The following is a 16912-nucleotide window of genomic DNA, read 5'->3' as shown; positions in this document are numbered from 1 at the left end:
CCACTGCAACATCTTAGGAGAATTGGATTAATAGCGCTGATATATCTGTACAGCCAACTGAAGCACCACATCACAGCCGCAATAAAAAGAAATCATCTCCCGAACGGTGAGAACTAAGCAAAAGGGGCCAAAAGACTACAGCAGCCCACCAAGCCGCGTGGCCTTCATTGCTGAGAAGGGTTACGAGGCAAGATGGCCAACGCAATGAGCTGTTTTCTCATCACCTGGGTCATGAAACTTAAAAGATAATATAGATAATACTAGTTCAGAAATAAATACATGGTATGGCTTACATTGTAAAACCATTAGATTAAAGGATAGATCATCACTACCTGATCAATTGTCCGCAGAACATTTTAGATTTGGAGTCATGCACTTACTAGAACATATGGCAGGATACAGGTATATGTAGTGGATTTTTTTGAATTATGGAATATAGGAAGTTCAAAAGAAAAATAATGCACCATTATCAACAATCTTACACTTTATAAAAACCCGGTAATACAAAAAGTGCTATATATTCTCACCGGGGCATGTTGTGTGTGCTTAATTACTATGTGAGCAGTAGAAACACCACAGGAAACCCAACATAGCCTGTTACTTCCTCATTCAGCGCTGGTGAATAACAAGAAAGACATCAGGACTGGCGGCCAACTATGTGTATATACTGAGATTATCCAGAGAGGAAGGCGTCACAGAATAAATAATAAAGTCTGAAAATACCAAGTTACTGCTGCAGTAAGATCTGGAAATAAAGGGGTTATGACCCTCACCGATCCCAGCGCTGATGCTCCAACACTGACAAGCTGCCATCCCATGACCACTGCAGCCGATCTGTGGCTCCAAAGGTAAGGTGCTGAGCCATAATGCCTACAGGCATTATGGCTCAGTGCTGTTTGGTGATGCTAGTAGTATGGCATATGATTACTGAGCGCACTGATTGGCTGCAGTGGTTACATGCTGGACTGGCAGCTTGTGCAGGATCAGTGGGGAACAGAAGAAATAAGTCGTTTTTCTTTTTGAAATGGCTGCCCAATACACGACAACACCTTCTTAAATGATGAAATCTATAAAATAGAAAAAAGAAAAACACACCCACCTCCCGGATCAGCACCGTTCCAGCGATGTTATGCCACGTGAGCGCTGCAGCCTGTCAGCGGGCATCGACAGAGCTCTGTAGGACTCACGTGACAATGTGAGAAGAACAAGGAAACAAGGCATACATCTCCGAAATGGCGCCGGTTCAGGAGGTGAGGATATAATTTTACACGGATGCCTACAGCATTTAAAATGGTAGTCCAATACTGGGTAACCTCTAAGACTTCTGGCTTATTTTATTTATTCATTTTTGCACAAACTGGACAACTTTAAGACAAATAAAAACATGTAGGGAATAAGACATCAATTGTAAAAAAAAAAAAGTAGTCTAAAATTAAAGGGGGGGGAGCTATCATTGGAAAATTACCTACAAATACATCTTCATTCAGTTTTTTTGTGTTAGTTGTATTTTTTTTTTCAACATTGATCTTTATTCAAATAAAAAAAAAAAAAAAAAAAGAACTCTTGCAATTTCAACACTGGCCACTGGAGCTGTTTTAGACTCAAACTTCCTTAGGCTCCTTATTAACAGACAGGATTACAAAGACTAATAACGCCTCTATACACAACTCATAACTTCGGATCCACCAAACAATAGGCAATGTCACCGCTGACCCTGCTACCCTTCACTTGTGACCTTTGCACACGCTCATTAAAATTCTTCAATACAAAAAGTAGGGTTGGGGTCTGACCATTGTGGCCATGTACATATGTTGTTTCCTGAAACAACACAAAGTTAGAGTCTTAAAAAGCTCTATCGGCCAATGTTAAGATCCCCACATTTTATTTTTAATACAGATTGTGATAAGGGAAAAAAAAAAAAAAAAGTCAGTCAGTCAAACATTAAAAAAATACATTTAACACAAAAAAACTTATTTAAACAATAGATAATTTTCTGATAATAGCTGAACTGTGATAAATTGTATTAAAAAGTAACCAGTCAGAGATGGTATTCCAGAAAGTATATTCTTTCTAAATTGATAGTTGGTTATTTGTGTGACTTCTTCAACAATGACCTAGAATTCATCATGAGCCCTCCCTCAGAGATTTCTTGTAAGTACCAATTATTCTGGTTTTACAATCGGATCTCTGCTTGCTGTGATTCTGTGGCGTTCTCATGTCACCATGACTCTCTTTGTAACCTCAATTCTAGGAAAACAACTGTGTCTTACCAAAGTGGTGGAGAATGCGGGCACATAAGGAATAAGGAGCCAGCAGTCAGCGTTCAGCTCAGGTTGCTCTATTAGTTCTCCTAACAGAAGCCTGTAAGCTTGCACAGAAAAGGGATGTGAAGATATTTACTGTGTCGTACAATGGGTTAGGGGTAGACCATCATTTTGAGAATTTCTGACCTCTTCTGAGAAACAGACTGAAATTCTGCTGCCCAAGTAAGCAGCTATGATTAAATGTGTGGCCCACAAGAAGGCAAAGACTGATTTAAAGAAAAACAAAGTAGCCAAGAGAATTGTGCTGACCCCTCCAGAGGAGCCCCCATGTCCATTTCTCACAGCATGCCTTTTCTCTAAAAATCCTTCTAGTCTTCAGCCTCAGCAGTAGGAGAGAAGCCTCCCCACCCACTAAATGTGTTTGGTTGCTAGTTAGAGGCAAACTAATGGACTCCAAGTTGCACCCTGGTCCTCCCCCTTGCTGCTTTTGGCATCTTCAGTCGGTCAGAATTAAGTAGAGGCCCTACATGCATTCACTGTGTATGGGATGGCCAGAGAAAGCCTAGCACCAGTCCAACGTTCAAGGTCTCAGAATCAGTGGGCGTCCTGAAGGTCAGACCATCAGTAATGAACAAGTGGATAAGTGATACTTGTCTAGTTGGAAATAAATCTTTAAAGGGAATGTGTTACCGGATTTTTGTTACTCCATCTGAAAGCTGCAAAATTTGGGAGCAAAGTCCCCGATTTCAGCAATGTATTACCTACCATACTGGGCAGCTTGCTGCAGTTTTGATAAAATCACTATTTTATCTGTTGTAGTTCTACTAGTTCTCTGAATGACATGCTGTATATAACCGCACCCACAACATTGATTGACAACAGCATTGTGTACACTGTGCATAGGCAGAAAGTCAATGGTGGGTATAGGGTTATACAGAACTCATGTATATGGAGGATTACTCTAATTCTCTAGTAATCATCTTCTGATTTTATCAAACACTACAGGAAGCAGCCCAGTAAGTGACATCGCTGGACTCAGTGTCTTTGTCTCTATATTATGCTGGTCTCAGATTAGGTGGTAAAACCTGATGACAGATTTCTTTTAAGAATAGCTTGTTTCTGCCACCTGGTGTGAAGCAACACCATATCACAGGAAAATATGAAACACCCCATGAAGCAGTCATTCATGCTGGGTTCAGATAATAGAGCATTATTGGAAGGCAAACTACGGTAAGAGTCAGGGAGCGCAACACAATAGAAAAACATTGCACTTATAATGGAAAACCATAGCCTGTAGTAATATCCGAATTTGAAAAAACCCATATAAAAGTCTCCAATGCATGAATAATTCTTTCTGGGAATGACGCTTCAATGCATGTCATGAAATCCCTATAACAGACAGCAATCAAAAGCTGGCGACTGTCCCTCCAGCGCAAATTATGTCACCTCCCTGACCGCTATCAAAGGGACTTATGGCTGAAAGTAAAAGGATACTACCAGTCAGTCTTAGAAAAGCAGGCGCAGAAACTGCACTTCATTAACCCCTTCCCCCCTGGGGGATTTTCCGTTTTTTTCCTCCCCTTCTTCCAAGAGGCATAGCTTTTTTATTTTTCCGTCAATATAGCCATATGAGGCCTGGTTTGTTGTGGGACGAGTTGCACTGTTGAATGACACCATTCATTCTGCCACATAGTGTACTGGAGAATGGGAAAAAAATCCAAGTGCGGTGAAATTGCAAAAAAAAAAAGTGCAATTCCTCAATGTTTTTTGGGGTTTGTTATTTACCATGTTAAAACTGACCTGGCAATATCATTCCCCAAGTCAGTACGAGTACGCAGATACCAAACATGTATAGTTTGTTGTTTTTGTTTTTTTTTTTTCAATTTAAGTGGTGAAAAAAATTTCAGAAATTCGTAAAAGAAAAATGTTGCTTTTGTAGCCATTTTCCAAGACCCGTAACCGGGTCATTTTTTTGGGGATCTGGGGCTGGGTGAGGGCTTATTTTGGGCGCCTGAGCGGACATTTTAACTGATACCATTTTGGGGTAGATCTGATGTTTTGATTGCCTTTTATTGCAATGTTGTGGCGACCAAAAAAACGTAAATTATGGTGTTTTGATTTATTTTTTCATTACGCCCTTTACCGATCAGATTAATTTATTTTATATTTTCACAGATTGGACATTTCTGAAAGCGGCGATACCAAATGTGTTGTTTTTTGGTTTTTTTTAATTGTTTTAATTTTAATGGGGCAAAAGGGGGGTGATTTGAACTGGTGTTTTTTTACTTTTTCCCCATTTCTTTTTTAACTTTTTTTTTTCACTTATTACTGTATTTAATAATCCCCTTAGGAGACTTGAAGCTGCGATCGTCTGATTGCCTGGGCTACACATAGCAGGGCTTCAGCAAAAATCACAATCTCCTGTGAACACAGACCGCAAACCGGCATTCACAGGAGGATCGGGATGACCGGCACGGGCGACTTCAGCAGACCCCCGGCTGTCATGACAACCCATAGGCATCCCTCATCACGTGACAGGGGCGCCGATAGGCGGGATCAATGACGAAATTTTCTCTTCACAAGTCATGAGTCACTGCAAAAGTCTATGGCTGGGGGGGGGGGGCAGCTGGGTCAGGAGTTGAAGAGGGGGATGATTTATGCAGGGACAAGAGACTTCCTGTTTTTACATCGGAAGAGAAAAAAAAGAGAATAATTTACTGGGTAGAAAGGTAAAATGAGCAATTTTAAGTACACAATGCTATATAATGTGATGACTGCAATATATTACGAGGATAAAAACTTTTTTGGGAGGAGGAGGAGTGCTCCTGTAATGACAGTGATAAAATGTCACTAGATTGGTAACAAAATGCACAACTAAGTATATGTATGGATCATAATATAATACATTTTGTAAAAAGAAAAGATTTTTTTTTTTCCATAAAAAGTGTTTTTTTGCAGATTTTAAGGCTGTGTGCCCACGTAGCAATTTTCAAGCGTATATGCTGCGGAATTTCCGCAGCGTAAACGCTTGAAAAACGCATGTATATCCGCACCCCATGGTCCCCAATGGCATTCCGCAATGTCAATGCCCATGCTGCGGATTTTTCCGCAGCGTATATGCTACGGTCAAAAATCCGCAGCATGTTCATTAATTTTGCGGAAGCGCAGCGGAATCAATGTGCGGATGGTACCCAAGTCTGGATGAGAGGAGACTCTCATCCAGACCTGGGTACCAAAGAACCTGTAAAAAAAAGAATAAAATAAAGTTTATACTTATCTTCTGATGTTTTCCCTCCGTCGCGCTGTTGTCTGAAGGACCTGCCACGTCATTGAGTCATGTGACCCACCACATGACTCAATGACGTCACCGCAGGTCCTGCACACAACAGCGTGAGCCGCTCAAGACTCCGGACGGGGCAGAGAATGCATCAGAAGGTGAGTATAAACTTTATTTTTTTATTTTTTACCATTCTGAACAAGTTGTCAAGCACTTTTCCAAGTGATGCTTGGAGAAGTGCTTGATAACCCGCATGCGGAAATGCATGCAAAGACGCCTCACAAACGCTTCTACCTGGCGGGAAAACCGCATGTACAATCCGCATGCGATTTTCCCGCCAGGGAGAAGCGTAAAAAATATGCTTCAGGTCCGCAACGTGGGCACATAGCCTTAAACCACCAAGTAAAATGCACTTAAAGTTATTGTTATGTAGCTTGACTACTGCAGCTAATCAGAGGTTGTGGATTGGCTGCAGCCTTAAGTGTTTTATCAGAGCGGCAGTCTGCTTTGATTAAATAATAAAGGCTTCAGCAGATCAGTAGCTGTTGATTGGCTGCAGCGGTCACGTGGCATAACAATGAAACGTGAGTGCCAGGAAAGAGACAGTGCTGTGATCAGAGAAACAGTGTAGAAAAGCGGAGCAGCAGGTAGGATAGGTTTTATTTTGTTTTTTTATGATGAACTCAAGATTCCATGTATGAAAAAACTCAGACAAGCTCCTTACTGCTCTTAGCCAGCTTAAATCCTAACTGTAGCTGTATTATTTATTATTCCATATAATATAAGAAATGACACAATTATAGAACAGTGCTGGACCCCGTAACGCTGCTGAACTTATAGGCATGAAAGGGTAGAAAAAAACAAGTCACAACCAAAGCAGCAACTTTCTTTATCAAAGTGCAAAGGAAAAGTTTCTAGGATAAACTAAGAAAATAATAATAAAAGAAAAACTATTTCAAAGACCTCACAGCAGTAGTCATTTTCCATATCCTGACCCTCCTAGGAGAGGAACATAACAGGAACCAGACACTCAAGCCGGCGGTGCTCCTTGGCTCATTGACTACATTTCTTTGAATATTTCTGAAATTCAATGGGTCTATCGGTTAGAAAACAATCAATTATGCACGAGATAGAAACTATTTACAGATGACTCCTTTCTTTTTGCGAGCGCGGTAATTTTCACCAGCACTCCCCAACAGGCAAGCACCCCAAAATAGGCTCAGCAGAGGAGTTTCTGCCTTGTCATGTTGCACGCCTAGTTAAAAAGTTGGACATTGACCTATAGGGCAGCTAATTCTCCTTGGTGGTACTTGTGAGAGACATCTCTCACAGAGCAGAAGAAACTAATTTGCATATTTTTTCTCCCAGGGAGCAAAATTTCTTCTCTTTTCCCTACTGTATGTAGAAACAGGAAGTCTCTTGTCCCTGCAGAAATCATTCCCCTCTTCAACTCGTGACCCAGCTGATCCCTCCTCCCCCATTACTGACTTTTGCAGTGACTTATGACTCATACAGGGAAAATTGATCTCCTGTTTCTACATAGAGCTTAGAAGGGTTCAGCTAGTCTGTTTTTAATCATGTGATGCCATAGACCTAATGGAAAACAGAAGAATTAGCTGGATAGGAGGGTAAAATGAGCAATTGTAAGTACACAGTGCTATATAATATGACTGCAATATATTAAGAGGATAATAATTTTGATGGGAGGAGGAGTGCTTCTTTAACCCCTTAATAACATCTGACGTACTAATACGCGTCTGTGCCCTGGGACTTAAGAGCCAGACCCGTATTAGTACGTCATGGCGATCGCGCGCGCACACAGGCTGTGCGGGCGCGATCGCCGCCGGGTGTCAGCTGATTGTCACAGCTGACACCCGGTACTATGTGCAGGGAGCGGTCACGCACCGCTCCCAGCACATTAACCCCCGCGATGCTGCGATCGAAGTCGATCGAAGTCGATCGCGGCATTGCGGGGGCAAGGGGAGGTGATCGCCGATACTCACCTCCTCTTCCGGCTTCCAGCGCAGTCTGCAAAGGCTTCCCGGGTGTTGCCATGACGACCCGATGTCGTCATGACAACATCCGGGTCACCAGAGAGCAGGAAGATTGCTTGGACATGCGCAGTGCATCTCCAAGCAATCTTCACACTGTGCACTTCTGACAGCCTTCATGGCATAGGGATGGTGCTCCATTCCTGTGCCATGCAGGCGATCAGAAAAAAAAAAGTGAAAGTCCCAGAGTGGGACAAAGTAATAAAGTGTATAAACTGTGTGAAAGTGGAAAAAAAAAAAAAAAAAAAATGTGCAAAAATATTATAAAAAAATAAAAAAAATAATACACCAAAAATAAAAATATAATGTACCCATCAATAAATATTATTATAAAAAAAATAAAAAAAAAACAATAAAAGTACACATATTTGGTATCGCCGCGTCCGGAACAACCTGACCTATAAAACTGTCCCACTAGTTAACCCCTTCAGTGAACACGGTAAAAAAAAAAAAAAAAAAAACAAGCAAAAAACAATGCTTTATCACCATACCGCCAAACAAAAAGTGGAATAACACGCGATCAAAAAGACGCATATAAATAAAAATGATACCGCTGAAAACGTCATCTCGTCCCGCAAAAAACAAGCCGCCATATAGCTCCATCAGCCGAAAAATAAAAAAGTTATAGCTCTCAGAATAAAGCGATACTAAAAAATATTTTTTTCTATAAAATAGCTTTTATTGTGTATAAGCGCCAAAACATAGAAAAATTATACAAATGTGGTACCGCTGTAAACGTACTGACCCGAAGAGTAAAGCTGCCTCATCAATTTTACCACACGCGGAACAGAATAAAAAAAAAAAAAAAAAAACAATTCCTGAATTGTTGGTTTTTGTTTATTCTGCCTCCCAAAAATCGGAATAGAAAGCGATCAAAAAATGTCACGTGCCTGAAAATGGCACCAATAACAACGTCAAGTCATCCCGCAAAAAACGAGCCGTCACATGACTGTCTGCCAAAATTTGGAAAAATTATAGCTCTCAAAATATGGCGATGCAAAAACTAGATTTTACAAAAAATGCGTCTTTTAGTGTGTGACAGCTGTCAGTCATAAAAACCCCATATGATTCTGGCATTGCTGTAATCACACCGACCCGAAGAATAAAGTCGTCTAATCACTTATACCGCACAAGGAACGGCGTCAAAAATAAACTCTTGAGTTAGGATTGGGCTAGGGTTAGGGCTGGGTTTGGGGCTAGGGTTGTGCTGGGGCTAGGGTTGTGCTGGGGCTAGGGTTGTGCTAGGGTTAGGGCTGGGGTTGGGATTTTTTTCAAAAGTAAGAAAAAAAGATGACGATATGGCGACTAGTGTTGAGAGCAAGTGCTCGCTACTTGAGTTTGCATCGGGTGCTCTGGTATGCATTTAGTATCGTGGGTATTTGAGTGACATGCTCGAGTCTCTGCCCCATATGCTTCGCGGCCAAAAAACTTTACGGGGATTGCCTGCCATGCACGAGCGATCCCCGCATGTTTTTTTTTGGGTGTCTAATAACCGTGAAACATGCGGAGCAGGGACTCGAGCATGTCACTCGAGCACACGCTGTACATGGTGCATACCTGAGTACCCGATGCAAACTCAAGTAGCGAGCACTTGCGCTCAAGAATAATGAAAACTTATTCAATATGATGACCTAATGTAAACAAATAATGTGCCGTACCTCTGGGTTCAAAATGTTCACTATACACCTTAATAAAATCTTTGAGGGGTATAGTTTCCAAAATGGGGACACTTGTGGGGGAGCTCCACTGTTTAGGCACATCACGGGCTCTCCAAACGCGACATGGTGTCCGCTAACAAATTGAATGGAAAATCGGCTCAAATTGTTAGCGGACGCCATGTTGCGTTTGGAGAGCCCCTGTGTGTCCAAACATTGGAGCTCCCCCACAAGTGACCCCATTTTGGAAACTAGACCCCCCAAGGCACCTATCTAGATGCATAGTGAGCACTTAGAACCCCCAGGTGCTTCACAAATTGATTCGTAAAAATGAAAAAGTGAAAATAAAACACTTTTTCATTTTTATGAATCAATTTGTGAAGCACCTGGGGTTCCAAGTGCTCACTATGAATCTAGATAGGTGCCTTGGGGGGTCTAGTTTCCAAAATGGGGTCACTTGTGGGGGAGCTCCAATGTTTGGGCACACAGGGACTCTCTAAATGCAACATGGTATCCGCTAACAAATTGAATGGAAAATCGGCTCAAATTGTTAGCGGACACCACATTGCGTTTGGAGAGCCCCTCTGTGCCCAAACTTTGGAGCTCCCCCACAAGTGACCCCATTTTGGAAACTAGACCCCCCAAGGCACCTTTCTAGATGCATAGTGAGCACTTGGAACCCCCAGGTGCTTCACAAATTGATTCGTAAAAATGAAAAAGTGAAAAAAAAAACACTTTTTCATTTTTATGAATCAATTTGTGAAGCACCTGGGGTTCCAAGTGCTCACTATGAATCTAGATAGGTGCCTTGGGGGGTCTAGTTTCCAAAATGGGGTCACTTGTGGGGGAGCTCCAATGTTTGAGCACACAGGGACTCTCCAAATGCAACATGATATCCGCTAACAAATTGTCGGCTCAAATTGTTAGCGGATATCATGTTGCATTTGGAGAGTCCCTGTGTGCCCAAACATTGGAGCTCCTCCACAAGTGACCCCATTTTGGAAACTAGACCCCCCAAGGCACCTATCTAGATGCATAGTGAGCACTTGGAACCCCTAGGTGCTTCACAAATTAATTCGTAAAAATGAAAAAGTGTTTTTTTTTTCACTTTTTCATTATTACGAATCAATTTGTGAAGCACCTGGGGGTTCCAAGTGCTCACTATGCATCTAGAAAGGTGCCTTGGGGGGTCTAGTTTCCAAAATGGGGTCACTTGTGGGGGAGCTCCAAAGTTTGGGCACAGAGGGGCTCTCCAAACGCAATGTGGCGTCCGCTAACAATTTGAGCCGATTTTCCATTCAATTTGTTAGCGGATACCATGTTGCATTTAGAGAGTCCCTGTGTGCCCAAACATTGGAGCTCCCCCACAAGTGACCCCATTTTGGAAACTAGACCCCCCAAGGCACCTATCTAGATGCATAGTGAGCACTTGGAACCCCTAGGTGCTTCACAAATTGATTCGTAAAAATGAAAAAGTGTTTTTTTTTTCACTTTTTCATTATTACGAATCAATTTGTGAAGCACCTGGGGGTTCCAAGTGCTCACTATGCATCTAGAAAGGTGCCTTGGGGGGTCTAGTTTCCAAAATGGGGTCACTTGTGGGGGAGCTCCAAAGTTTGGGCACAGAGAAGCTCTCCAAACGCAATGTGGTGTCCGCTAACAATTTGAGCCGATTTTCCATTCAATTTGTTAGCGGATACCATGTTGCATTTAGAGAGTCCCTGTGTGCCCAAACATTGGAGCTCTCCCACAAGTGACCCCATTTTGGAAACTAGACCCCCCAAGGCACCTATCTAGATGCATAGTGAGCAGTTGGAACCCCCAGGTGCTTCACAAATTGATTCATAAAAATGAAAAAGTGTTTTTTTTTTCACTTTTTCATTGTTACGAATCAATTTGTGAAGCACCTGGGGGTTCCAAGTGCTCACTATGCATCTAGATAGGTGCCTTGGGGGGTCTAGTTTCCAAAATGGGGTCACTTGTGGGGGAGCTCCAATGTTTGGGCACACAGCAGCTCTCCAAACGCAACATGGTGTCGCTAACAATTTGAGCCAATTTTGCGTTAAATTTGTTAGCGGACACCATGTTGCATTTAGAGAGCCGCTGTGTGCCCAAATATTGGAGCTCCCCCACAAGTGACCCCATTTTGGAAACTAGACCACCCAAGGCACCTATCTAGATGCATACTGAGCACTTGGAACCCTCAGGTGCTTCACAAATTGATTCATACAAATGAAAAAGTGTTTTTTTTTTCACTTTTTCATTGTTACGAATCAATTTGTGAAGCACCTGGGGGTTCCAAGTGCTCACTATGCATCTAGATAGGTGCCTTGGGGGGTCTAGTTTCCAAAATGGGGTCACTTGTGGGGGAGCTCCAATGTTTGGGCACACAGGGACTCTCTAAATGCAACATGGTGTCCTCTAACAAATTTAACGGAAAATCGGCTCAAATTGTTAGCGACACCATGTTGCGTTTGGAGAGCCGCTGTGTGCCCAAACATTGGAGCTCCCCCACAAGTTACCCCATTTTGGAAACTAGACCCCCCAAGGCACCTATCTAGATGCATTGTGAGCACTTGGAACACTCAGGTGCTTCACAAATTGATTCATAAAAATGAAAAAGTGTTTTTTTTTTTCACTTTTTCATTGTTACGAATCAATTTGTGAAGCACCTGGGGGTTCCAAGTGCTCACTATGCATCTAGAAAGGTGCCTTGGGGGGTCTAGTTTCCAAAATGGGGTCACTTGTGGGGGAGCTCCAAAGTTTGGGCACACATGGGCTCTCCAAACACAACATGGCGTCCGCTAATTATTCAAGCAAATTTTACAATCAAAAAGTCAAATAGCGCTCCTTCCCTTCCGAGCCCTGCCGTGCGCCCAAACAGTATTTTTTCCCCAAATATTGGGTATCTGCGTGCCCAGGGGAAATTGCACAACAAATTTTGGGGTCCATTTTTTCTTGTTACCCCTGTGAAAATAAAAAAAATTGGGTCTAAATTAACATTTTTGTGAAAAAAGTTAAATGTTCATTTTTTTCTTCCACATTCAAAAAATTCCTGTGAAGCACCTGAAGGGTTAATAAAGTTCTTGAATGTGGTTTTGAGCACCTTGAGGGGTGCAGTTTTTAGAATGGTGTCACTTTTGGGTATTTTCTGTCATAAAGACCTCTCAAAGTGACTTCAAATGTGATGTGGTCCCTAAAAAAATGGTTTTGTAAATTTTGTTGGAAAAATGAGAAATCGCTGGTCAACTTTTAACCCTTATAGCTCCCTAACAAAAAAAAATTTTGGTTCCAAAATTGTGCTGATGTAAAGTAGACATGTGGGAAATGTTATTTATTAACTCTTTTGTGTGACATATCGCTCTGATTTCAGGGCTTAAAAATTCAAATTTTGAAAATTGCAAAATTTTCAAAATTTTCGCCAAATTTCCGTTTTTTTCACAAATAAACGCAAGTGATATCGAAGAAATTTTTCCACAATCATGAAGTACAATATGTCACGAAAAAACAATCTCAGAATCAGGGGGATCCGTTGAAGCGTTCGAGAGTAATTACCTCATAAAGTGACAGTGGTCAGAATTGTAAAAATTGGCCCGGTCATTAACGTGCAAACCACCCGCGGGGCTTAAGGGGTTAAAGACCAGGCCTAATTCGGTCTTAAAGTCCACACGTCGCTTTATGCAATCTGCAACAAGTCAATTTTTCTTACAGTTACACTGAGTTTTATATGCAGATTTTTCCCATTGACTTGAATTAGATGCAAACGCACATACGTCTTAAGTGCAATTCCAAGGCAGAAACACATAAGAAATCCGCACATGACTATACCAATAACTTTTTGTCAAAGACATATATCAGGAAGTATAAAAAACAAAGCAGCTTTGTATAAACCATGACATAATAATAACAAAAGACAAAAACGCATGATTAAAAAAAAACTATAAGTAACCTAATTTAGACAATAGGTACAGAAAATCTGCATCATATACTCATCACGGGAATGTAGTCTAAACACTTATTTTTTGTTAGGATGGAGAAACAATGACTGCAGGACAAAGATTCTTTAACTATGAGAGTGCGGCTAATGTTAGAAGGTCAAACATGGCAGTAATAGGACGTTACTCTGAAATATAACACAGAACACGACTGGAGTTAAATTAAAGTACACAGATGATTACACACAGCAAAGCAGTAATCGGCTAATGGCCCGCCATAAACTGCTCCATTATACAGTGATTAAAGTCTATTGAACCATTAACAAGGAGATTCATGTCAGAACCATCACTAGATCACAGGCAATTCAATCTAGGGGTAAAAGATGAAGGGATGGAGACATCGAGCTCTCAGGATGAAGAGGGAGAGAAGAAAGCCGCCCCTGTATAGATCACAACCAACACATGGCGACCCGTCAGGCAGGTACATGCCAGATCAGCACGCCAACGCATGCCACTAATACAGCAACGTTCCTTCACCGAGGAGGGAAGACACAAAAGTATGGCAAATAAAACCTGTAGTATCCGACATAGCACAGTAAGGTTCTGTCCCCGTCACCATAAGGGAAGGTTCACACAAGTGTATAAAAATAAAATTCAGTTTCATCTAGAAAACTGGGATGTTTTGTTTTTTCACACTTGTCATCCGTATGTAATCTGATTTTTTACAGCAGCTATTAATCATTTACACGACCGCTTATAGTTTCCTACGTTACAGAATGGCAATGTATCCGTAAAAATCAGATGCTAGACTGTTTGCGCACAATGGACGAGTCCCATCTGATTTCCTAAAGAAACCAGTGCATTTTGCCATATTTCTCACACGCAGATTTAGTCAGTGAAAATAAAAGAATAAAAATTGCTCATCTACACTGCGCCATTGAATAAAATTGGTCCGAGTGCTGCCTGGGTTTTTTTCACAGACAACACTTGGACTAAAGACATGTGAATGAGCCCTTATGGCTCTTCCCCAACAAGTGCACTGACATCGCAAAAAAAATAGATATTCAAACATAGAAGTCCAATTTGACCTCCTTTTTTTGGCAATCGGCACACTATAATATCCTACAAACAAGTAGTAAATGTGACATTTTTTTTCATACGCCATTCTTGGAATACTAAGTCTTACCGTCAATCTATGACCCAAGCCTATTCAAACTTTTTTGTTCAACTTTTTGTTAACTTTTGGAGTAATCTGAAGTGCCAGTGCAATGACTTAAATCATATGCAAATTAGCGTGGACGCGCACTAAGAAGGGGGGTTGCTATAATCCTGTGCACACTAACACGCCCCAATGCACTAACAGGTTAATTTGGATGCGATTTAAAATCTCAATGCTGGCGTATCAAATGACTATAAATCAGGCATCGTTTTTATTGTTTGGTACAGCCGTGCAGGTCTTAGTACTTGTGTTGTGGGAAAATTACTCCGACAGCTTCCCTTTAATGCCATATGGGTTGTGTTAGTATCACAGGCATAAGAAAGGTTAATATTACTGGAGAGCCCACTAATGAGCATTGTAGTATGGATTACTTAATGATCAGGAATATTAACCATTTCATCACCAGTACCACCTTAATATGCTGATAAGCCCCAGTCCCTGGCAGGTGCTGCAGTACTCGCCATGTCAGCAGCGGGACCAGGATCAAACATTGAATGCGTTTCCTAATAGGATAAACCATTAAAGGGAACCTGTCATCTTGAGGATGGTATCTGATCTGCAGGTAGGGCGTTATACAGTCGGGTGTTGGAGCTGATCAGAAACACTGTTTTGGAAAAAGCTTCCGTAAAACTTATTTTATTTATTAAAATCACTGGTTTGTATAGGAGTCCAGTGGGCGGTCCTATTCAGTGATTGGCAGTGTTCCCTGTATGACTGAGCATGCAGACAGCTGTCAATCACTGAGTAGGACCGCCCACTGGACTCCTATACATACATACACCAGCATTACAAGTTATACTGAAGCTCTTCCTACAAACCTATATATCATTCTGCTCAGCTTCTCCTTCTTTATACCGTGCTGTCCACAGATAGGACTGCATGTACTACGTGGTCAGTTCCCTTTAATGGTTTAGTCCTGGAGATTAATATCACATCTAAGTCACTTTAATTCTAAGTTCTACTACACACTGCTATTGTCTTGTAAGATGCAAGGATGGCACAGGCGGCAAAGTGCCACCCAATGCCCTATGGGGCTCCCTTTTAACACAATGACAGTGCTGGTGCACAGTGGGGTTACCACCATTAGGGCAGGTACAGGTGCAGTATATTCCCTCATACAAAAGAAACGGGATCATTATGCAAATTACACACTGATCAAATTCTACTCAAAGCGTGATCAGTGCGCTCCGATTCTATCAGATAAAGAGAAGATGGAGACAAAAATTTCTCCATCTTTTCCATTGTGTCAGGGTATTAAAATCAGACTGCAGTCAGATGTCACCCGAGTGCAGTCCGAGGTTCTCCACGCACTTGCATGGCAGAGTGCGATCCGAATATCTCTGTCCAAGGAAAACAAGACATGTGCACGGCCCCATAGAATAACATTGGTCCGAGTGCAATCTGATGTTTCGACTGAACGCACTCGGACAGCAAATATCCTCGTGTGCACCTGCCCTACTGGCCTGTCCATAGCATACCACAGCAGTAGGAGGCGCTCTGGGCAGCCAATGCTCCATAGATCTTATGCCTGTATAGAGATGGCACTTTCCATGGTGGACACATCCTATGGACAACACCGTACAGACCCATGGGCTTGTGGTGCAGACCATGGCTGCCCGGAGCTCCCTTCCCCACAGTGTATGGTGCGGGCCTGCCTCGTGCAGGACTCACCCGTGAACTTGGCGGCTCCGTCCCCGTGTCCGCGGCGTCGCTGCAGTATGAAGTACTGGTTGGACTTGTGTGTGACCCACAGCCGCAGCGCGTTCTTCAGCAGAACCTCCTCGGGCTTCAGCCACATCTTGTCGGTGCGCGGCGGCGGCGGCTCTGCCTGGAGAGAGAGCTGTGAGCGCACGGCGGCGCCGTCCTGCCCGGGCTGAGCTCAGCTGCTGCCTCCCCGGTAATCACTGGCGGCCACACAGCCCGCGCCATTCATCAGCTCCTGTCAGCCACACAGCAGCCCCCATCATCCTGGTACCTGTGGCCGCATGCACGGCACCCGTCCGGATCCGTGTTGTGTTCCTCGTACACACTGCACACACAGTTCCGGCATCCAGAGAGGAAGTTCTTCCCCAGCCTGCCCTGTACGGAGGGAATGTCATCCTGCCTGCCCGCCGGCACCTGGGCTACAGCTAATGGCAATTAGAGTGTGTCTGGTGGCTACTGGGGTCACTACTAGGAAAGCCCGAGCCCCCAGATGTGAGGAGCCACCGGCCATAAGGTACAATGAGGAAAGCCCGAGCCTCCAGATGTGAGGAGCACATCGGCCATAAGGTACAGCTAGGATGCCCGAGCCCCCAGATGTGAGGAGCCACCGGCCATAAGGTACAGCTAGGAAAGCCCGAGCCCCCAGATGTGAGGAACCACCGGCCATAAGGTACAATGAGGAAAGCCCGAGCCCCCAGATGTGAGGAGCACACCGGCCATAAATACAGCTAGGAAAGCCCGAGCCCCCAGATTTGAGGAGCACACCGGCCATAAGGTACAATGAGGAAAGCCCGAGCCTCCAGATGT

The 16912-nt window shown here is 42.9% G+C and overlaps 1 protein-coding gene across 4 annotated transcripts in view; it reads right to left on the bottom strand.

The window, feature by feature from the left end:
• The window catches only part of TBC1D8 (TBC1 domain family member 8), an 84525-nt gene extending 68010 nt beyond the window's left edge, over positions 1-16515 (bottom strand). For 2 of the 4 annotated variants that reach the window (XM_073664781.1, XM_073664784.1), the window contains exon 1: positions 16073-16483. In XM_073664781.1, coding sequence (XP_073520882.1) covers positions 16073-16199 — 127 coding nt within the window. In that variant the 5' untranslated portion in view covers positions 16200-16483. Of the gene's footprint in view, positions 1-16072 lie in introns of all 4 variants that reach the window. The other 2 variants (XM_073664782.1, XM_073664783.1) reach the window with 2 other exon arrangements.
• Positions 16516-16912: the final 397 nt, after the last annotated feature.

This window comes from Phyllobates terribilis, unplaced genomic scaffold (genome assembly GCF_046119375.1).
Source record: "Phyllobates terribilis strain yellow unplaced genomic scaffold, ASM4611937v1 Scaffold_2__4_contigs__length_985480577, whole genome shotgun sequence".
Lineage (NCBI taxonomy): Eukaryota > Metazoa > Chordata > Amphibia > Anura > Dendrobatidae > Phyllobates > Phyllobates terribilis.
This window is presented reverse-complemented; position numbering and strand designations above follow the sequence as displayed.